Raw genomic sequence first — 7,444 nt, 5'->3', positions numbered from 1 at the left:
ATGCATTATATCAACAACTAGTACTTTTCTCTTATTATGAGCTGGAAAGGAAGACACTGTAGTTGCATTCTCATTAGCTCCATTCACATATGCCACCAATCTCTCATTATGTTCCAAAGATGAAGATACCATAGTAGTACCATTCATTGATGTCCTTCTTATTACACCCTCATTAGCTACACTTGCAGAAAGCAGATGATGCTACTACTCTCTCATTATGTGCCATACATGAAGGTATTATAGTAGGACCCTCATTAGTTCCATTCAATGTTGCCCTTCTTGGTTCATTTATAAGAAGTTATGTTCCTAGCAATTAAACGGGCATGCTTCTAGTAAGTTTCAATCTCTTTGCTAGTGCCATACATGAAGGTGTTGTTAGTTTCATTCATTGGTTAGCCTTCTTCCTTTAAAAGAAGTCATGCTTCTACCAATGCAACGACGTATGCTTCTAGTAAGTTTTAACCTTACTGCACAGGCATACCTTCATTAGGCTCATTCACTGCCCACTGCATACCTTCATTAGGTTCATTCAACTGTCACTAACATACCTTCATTAGGTTCATTCAACTGTCACTAACATACCTTCATTAGTAGGTTCATTTAGTGCACCCTCATGAGCTCCATTTGCTAATAGATGTAAACAAAGGTGGGATAAAATGCAAACAAAGTATCTTCAGTATGAAATCCGGTCCACCATGTCCTCCTCTTGCAAGCCTTGCATTCAAGCACACCAACTCACCTCACATACAACCTTATAATGTGATGCAATTTCCCCCATGCTCTAGGCCACCTAATCCCATTGATTTCCTAGCCAAAAAGCCTTGCTCGTTCCTAAGCTCAAGCCTATTCATGCCCTATGCTTAGCCTCAGCTTTGTTGCTACCACACCATGCCGGCACCTCGTCAAGCCCCACCTATGCGTGCACTTGGTGGTGCTCATTTTCCTTGCTTCATTGAAGCTCACTTACAAAACTATCATGCACTACACACGCTCTATCCCTCCAATGCATCCACATGTCACTTCAAAAGGCAATCTTTGATGTGTAGCCACACGTCCTTAAGGAGATAATCTTCCTAATAGATAGATAGATATATGTATGCATATATGTATGAGTGCATATATATGTATGTATGTATGAGTGTGTATGTATGTATGTATGTAGTAGATAGATAGATATATGTATGTATCAGTGTCTATATATTTAAGGATTTTTTATATTCAAATTTTACCCCCGATGCTCTAGGCCAGGTAACCCCGTTAGTTCATAGCCATGAAGCCCTACCAGCTCTAACGCTTAAGCCTTGTTCATGCCTACGAAATCATCATGCGTCATGCGCTACATGCGCTCTATCCCTCCAATGTGTATTATACTCCCCAATACAATCATGTGTCATGCCACAGGAGACAACCTCTGACATGCAACAACGTGTCCTTGAGGAGATAATCGCCTTCATTATAGATATATAGATGTATGTATATAGATGTGTGTATATAGATGTATGTATATAGATGTGTGTATATAAAGGATTTTTTTCTTCAAATTTGAATGTTCTTTTTCATCCTCTTAAACATGAAGTTAATTTCTCGATGTTGAAAGTGCCGCTATCGATCAAGAATGCACTAAGCTTTTTGGGCAATCGAGGCGAGGATCCTCACTTACATCCGTCCACCATCCCATATTCAATATGGGATGGTCGAGGTCAGGATCCTCACTTATGACCGTCCCACGATCTCGTATTCAATATGGGATGGTCGAGGAGGCCAAGATCCTCACTTTTGTCCGTTCCACCATCCCATATTGTAAAAAGTATTCAATACGTTTTACAATCCCGCCAGAGTTTCATAGGTAGTTGTTGTAGTACACAATGATGAGTACATGTTCCTCTCTCTCTCTCTCTCTCTCTCTCCCTCTCTCCATTTCTCTATTATATATATAATACATATATAAGAATGCATACACAACATAACACATGTATAACATATATAAATATATGATCCTAATCCAATGAGTACATGTTCCTCTCTCTATATGCATACATAACATACACATGTATACCATATATAAATACATAATCCTAATCCAATGAGTACATGGTCCTCTCTCTCTCTCTCTCCCCATAAATGTTTTTTTTCTCTCTCCATTATGAAAATTTATCTATTATACGTATTACATATGTAAGAATACATATGTAATACATATGTATTCTTACATATGTAATACGTATTACATATGTAAGAATACATATAGTCATGCATAATACATACATATATAAATGCATAATGTACTCAATGCACTCAATGAATACATCCCTCTCTCTCTCTCTCTCTCTCTCTCTCTCTCTCCCCATTATGAAAATAATACATTCATAACACAAGTATATAACATATATAAATACATAATCCTAATCATAATCCAATGAGTATCTCTCTCTCTCTCTCTCTCTCTCTCTCTCTCTCTCTCTCTCTTTCCACAAATGTTTTTTTCCGTCTCTCCATTATGAAAATTTATCTTTTATACATATTACATACATAAGAATACACATACGTAATATGTATAATATATATAAGAGTACATATACGTAATATGTATAAGGATACATACATGCATATAATTGCATAATACATACATAAGTTCAACGAATACATGTTTCTCTCTCTCTCTCTCTCTCTCTCCATTATGAAAATTTCTCTATTATATATAATACATATTACATATAATACACACATAAGAATTCATAACATAACACATATATAACATATGTAAGTACATAATACATAATCCAGGTGATAGCCGCCGCAAGAGCCGAACTGAGCAAGAGTGGATCTAGAGTGTTAGTAGCATGGAGTGGGCCGAGCAAGCTAGATCTGATCTAGGGGAGCCTGAAGGTGTGGAGTTGAGCGCATGGAGTGAGCTGCTTGTTGTGGTCAAAGCAGAGCAGACGATAGCTGCCTGAGCCGAGCTGAGTGATGATGGAAGTGGGCATCAGCCAGTGTAGAGTGGGTTGAGTGAGCTAGCGTGAAGTGGGCTGAGTGATTTGATCGAAGCGAGCATGAAGGCGTGGAGTTGAGCGTGTGATTTGAGCGGTAATGATTTGAGCGTGATTGAGTCGACGTGGCGAGCGTGAAGGTGCTGAGGGAAGCTCTTGAATAGCCATGTGCTAGTAGCTAGGGAGCTGCCATGTGGAAGGAGGAGGAACCTGTGCATAAAAGATATCATAGATCATAGATTATGAGTACATGTATTACACTATGCTTTTGACTAGTTTCTTTTCTGAAAGAGCTTATAGCTATTGGTGAAAATCAAGGCAAATTGGGTAATTTCACATTACAAAATTTGGGTAATTTCACATTACAAAATTTGGTCTTTTTTCAAATTTACACGTGGCGTGATCTCAACGTAGCGTTGATGCAAAGCTACGTTTGATAGACGGCTGGATGGAATGCCACGCGTAAGAGCTGCTTGATAAGATGTAGCGGCACGCTGTTAACCAAACCCTTTCGAAGTACACAAAGAGAGACTTCGGTAATACACACACAGACACACACAGCGAGAGAGAGAAGACTGTAGGACTCTTGCGCGCCCAAATCAGCAGACGATGGTATGCATTTTTCTCCGCTATGTCTTGACTCTATGTGCTGATGGAAATGGCGCATCTCCTGTGTGAGATCAAAACCTTGTGAGCTCTAGGGTTTCGTGTTTTCAGGGATTCGGGCATTTTGTTATCGTCTTTAGGCATGGCGTTCTGATTTCTGGGGTCTTCTGAATTCTTGAGTTCTGGGAAATGGAAGGCTTTCTATTGTTTTAGGGTTCCGTGGTTTCGAAGGTTTTGGCTATGGTTGAGTGCCTCATTTACGACGTTAACCCTTTTAGGGCCTTCGCTTTGATGTTCTCGTGTCTAGGTTCCTTGGTCAAGTGTATGTTTTTTCTTTGGCTCAGATCTGTATTCGATTCTTCTTCTAGGGTTTCTGCTGGGAATCTATTGGGATTTAAACTCGAGGTTTGTGGTGCCTTCACCTGTGTATGTCTGATTGAATCTTTTCGATCTATGCCCTACACAAGCAATCACTTAGTGGGCAACGGGCGCGGGGGAGGTCTTGAGTTTAAATCCCTGCAGGCCCTGCTAGCAGAGGAAGCCTCCGCCTCCGCCTCCGCCTCTGCCCCCGCCTGCGCCTTCGTCGCCGCCGCAAGTTGTAAACACTTCGGCCGTGTACATGGCAACTACAGAAGGATTCACACAAGGGGGAGGAAAAGATCAAGTATTTATTGCTGCTTGCAATAGATTGTAACTACTAGTAGGCTCAGGCAGGAAAGATGCAGCAGGTCCACCAGCATCACTATGGCTCAGCCTATATCCAGGGTGATGCTCAGCCTATATCTAGTATCAACACAAGGGAAAAAAAGTATTTAGTTAGTGCTGCTTGCAATAGATTCTTTGATGTGAGAACTAGTAATTCGATGGGCTATGCAATGATATGCAGCATTACTTTCCTTTTTGGCCTTTCACCGGACTGAAAGCTTCCAGGCGACTGGACAATGTATAGGTGTTGAAAACTGTTCTTATGGGTAGAAAACTGTGGATTCATATCTGGGCATCTTCAGAGTTTCTGAATAGTTGTCATTGATTATTTTAAAAAAGATTCTTTTGTGATCCGTGTACTTTTATATGGAATGCTGATTTACAGGCTCTTCCGGGTCAGCAAGCAGACTGCCCCAGTTTTAAGCTAGTTATTGTCGGTGATGGAGGGACGGGTAAGTTCCGAAAAACTGTGCATCTCCTTTGGGATGCATACAATAAAGTTGATTCATGTTCACCAGTGACTTTTTTGTAAATGCCACAGGAAAGACTACCTTTGTCAAACGCCACTTGACTGGTGAATTTGAAAAGAGATACGAGCGTGAGCTTCTCACCCTTTCATAAATTTTTTTTTTCTGTTTTCTCTTGGGAAAATGTTTCTATCTGAATCAATTGTTGTAGCCACCATTGGAGTTGAGGTGCATCCTCTGGATTTCTTCACAAACTGTGGCAAAATTCGTTACTATTGCTGGGACACAGCTGGGCAAGAGAAATTTGGTGGACTTCGGGATGGATATTAGTAAGTTTTTGCCGAGGATGTATTACAGTGTGTGCCTTGGTGGTGTTAAGCTATATATAGCTTCTGCCAAGAACTGCCTTTAACTTGAGTTTTGGTGATGTGCTTTTGTAATGGCAGCATTCATGGACAGTGTGCGATCATTATGTTTGATGTCACTTCCCGATTGACGTACAAGAATGTCCCCACATGGCATCGGGATCTCTGCCGGTAAGTCATTGTTCATATTGTTGGATTCAATTGTTGTGATAACAAATGAATGGGCCTGTATGTTATACTTGGTGTTTTATTTGGCCAGGGTTTGTGAGAACATTCCAATTGTCCTCTGTGGCAACAAGGTGGATGTTAAGAACAGACAGGTGAAAGCCAAGCAGGTTACTTTCCACAGGAAGAAGAATCTGCAGTACTATGAAATCTCAGCAAAAAGCAACTACAATTTCGAGAAGCCGTTTCTTTATCTTGCAAGAAAGTTAGCTGGGTATGCTTAACCCCCTATGTCATACGGTGTTTCGAACTGTGACATTCGTGTTTTCACTCTTTAAGACATTTGAATGTCTTTCAGGGACCCCAATCTCCACTTTGTGGAATCACCTGCTCTTGCTCCTCCTGAAGTGCAAATCGACCTGGCAGCCCAGGCACAGTGAGTCTTTCAACATTCTGCTTTTGCCTGCTTGTTGATCTAGGGATGTCTCCCTTGAAGTTACATTCTGATCATTGGCATGTCTATACAGGTATGAGGCTGAATTGGCTGCAGCTGCTGCGCAACCATTGCCCGATGACGATGATGCAGACTTTGAAAGCTAATTGGACTTTATTCCCTGACTGGTTCAGGATGTGACTGGTTGAAAGTGCAATCTTCTGTACCTGTGAGCTCAACATGGTTGTGATTTGGAGTGTGAATTGTTTGGTCGAAAGCAAAGCCTCGCTGCCAGAAATTTAACAATTTTTTTATTTAGATGCATGGATATTTTTGTTTGGGGTGACTGTCTATGATTGTTATACTCGTTAGCACCGAGGGACAGGTAGCTCAAAAAATTAAGATCTTGATTCACCAAATTTTTGTTTAGAGCCTGTTGATCATGTAAAATGGTCAAGATTTCATCTTCACACAAGGTGGAATCAATACCTTGCCATTATTTGGCAGTAAAGCACTAAATGCTTCGAGCCATGTGGCTCTTCTAGTTCTAAGCTAGTAAGTTTTGTTTTAATCAGTTAAAAGCTTGTAAGCAAAGCTGGATGTCAGGGCACCTTTGGTTGTTAGGTCTGAAAGGTGTTTCATATAAATGCTGGTGGTGGATGTCGGCACCTGTGGTTGTTAGCTCTGAAAAATGTTGCTTTTATAGAAATGTTGGTGGTGTCACATGCTGCCCGCTCAAGTGAGAGGTAGGTAGGGGGGGTGGGTTGATGTTTTTGTTACTCGCGTGACATTTGATTGGTAGGTTCTTTGCAGCTTTTCCAGGGAATTTGATTTTTTGGGTTCCTTCAGGCGATTACAAGATCTCCAAGCGGTTTGTTAAAAGCACTCTTTGTCTCTTGTCATGACGGCGGAAGAAAATGGAGAGTGGCTGTGTATATAGATATGATATGATCATGTGATTAGAGGTGGGTGCGTTTTGTTTTTCTTTCTGCGATAAGTTGGTGTGCGTCTCATTTTTATCTGTAGGTGGACTATATTTCTCTCATATAGGCTGGTGTTGAGAATTAGAGTGCTCCAAAAAAAATCACTGAAAATCACTATGGATTTGGATTTTTAAAAATAGTAATGAGAGATTCTTATGGAAGGGTTCCATCTCCTAGAGACAAGCCAAGAAGAAAAAGGGATGATGAAAATCTCCATGGTTGATATATCCATAGGGGTAGGTTGGAGGTGTAAGTGAGGGATCTTGGTTGAGAGAAAAAGGAGTGTGATGTATGGCACTTTGAGCCCTAGTCATAAGCTCACTCAATTGTTTTGCATTTGTAGGTTGGAAGTGTGAGGGATCTTGGTTGAGAGAAAAAGGAGTGTGATGTATGGCACTTTGAGCCCTAGTCGTAAGCTCACTCAATTGTTTTGCATTTACTAATTAGTTGAAGAGAGGCAGACTTTGACATTGAGTACGGGTAAAAGGTGGATAAAGGGCTGCCGGTTGAAGCATGCTCTTGGCATGGAGCTGAGGTTCTTGTGAGGAAAATTATTGACAGGTCTAGGCCATGGGAGCACATAGCCGTTGGTGCATAGCCGTTGAGGGTTCATGGATTTAGGTGTTAAATTCATGAGAATTTTTTGAGGGTTCATGGATTCAGGCCTGTGAGCTGAATGAAGGAGAGTGTCTCTGATTAGCCCAAGGTCTCGGCTATTAATTAGTGCCCGATT

The 7,444-nt window shown here is 40.9% G+C and overlaps 1 protein-coding gene across 1 annotated transcript; it reads left to right on the top strand.

Moving 5' to 3' along the window:
- The first annotated feature begins 3,309 nt into the window (after positions 1–3,309).
- Positions 3,310–6,322, top strand: LOC147637525 (GTP-binding nuclear protein Ran1B-like). The gene is made up of 8 exons (XM_086799309.1): positions 3,310–3,599; positions 4,684–4,750; positions 4,840–4,896; positions 4,977–5,094; positions 5,212–5,301; positions 5,390–5,569; positions 5,654–5,731; positions 5,823–6,322. Exons 1-8 carry the CDS (start codon positions 3,597–3,599, stop codon positions 5,893–5,895), a joined length of 666 nt encoding a protein of 221 aa, XP_086655435.1. The 5' UTR covers positions 3,310–3,596; the 3' UTR covers positions 5,896–6,322.
- The last annotated feature ends 1,122 nt before the right edge of the window (positions 6,323–7,444 follow it).

This window comes from Cibotium barometz, chromosome 6 (genome assembly GCF_041138505.1).
Source record: "Cibotium barometz isolate CiBa-2024 chromosome 6, ASM4113850v1, whole genome shotgun sequence".
Classification (NCBI taxonomy): Eukaryota; Viridiplantae; Streptophyta; class Polypodiopsida; order Cyatheales; family Cibotiaceae; genus Cibotium; species Cibotium barometz.
The sequence above is the reverse complement of the archived record's forward strand: the minus strand, read 5'-3'. Positions and strand labels throughout refer to the sequence as shown.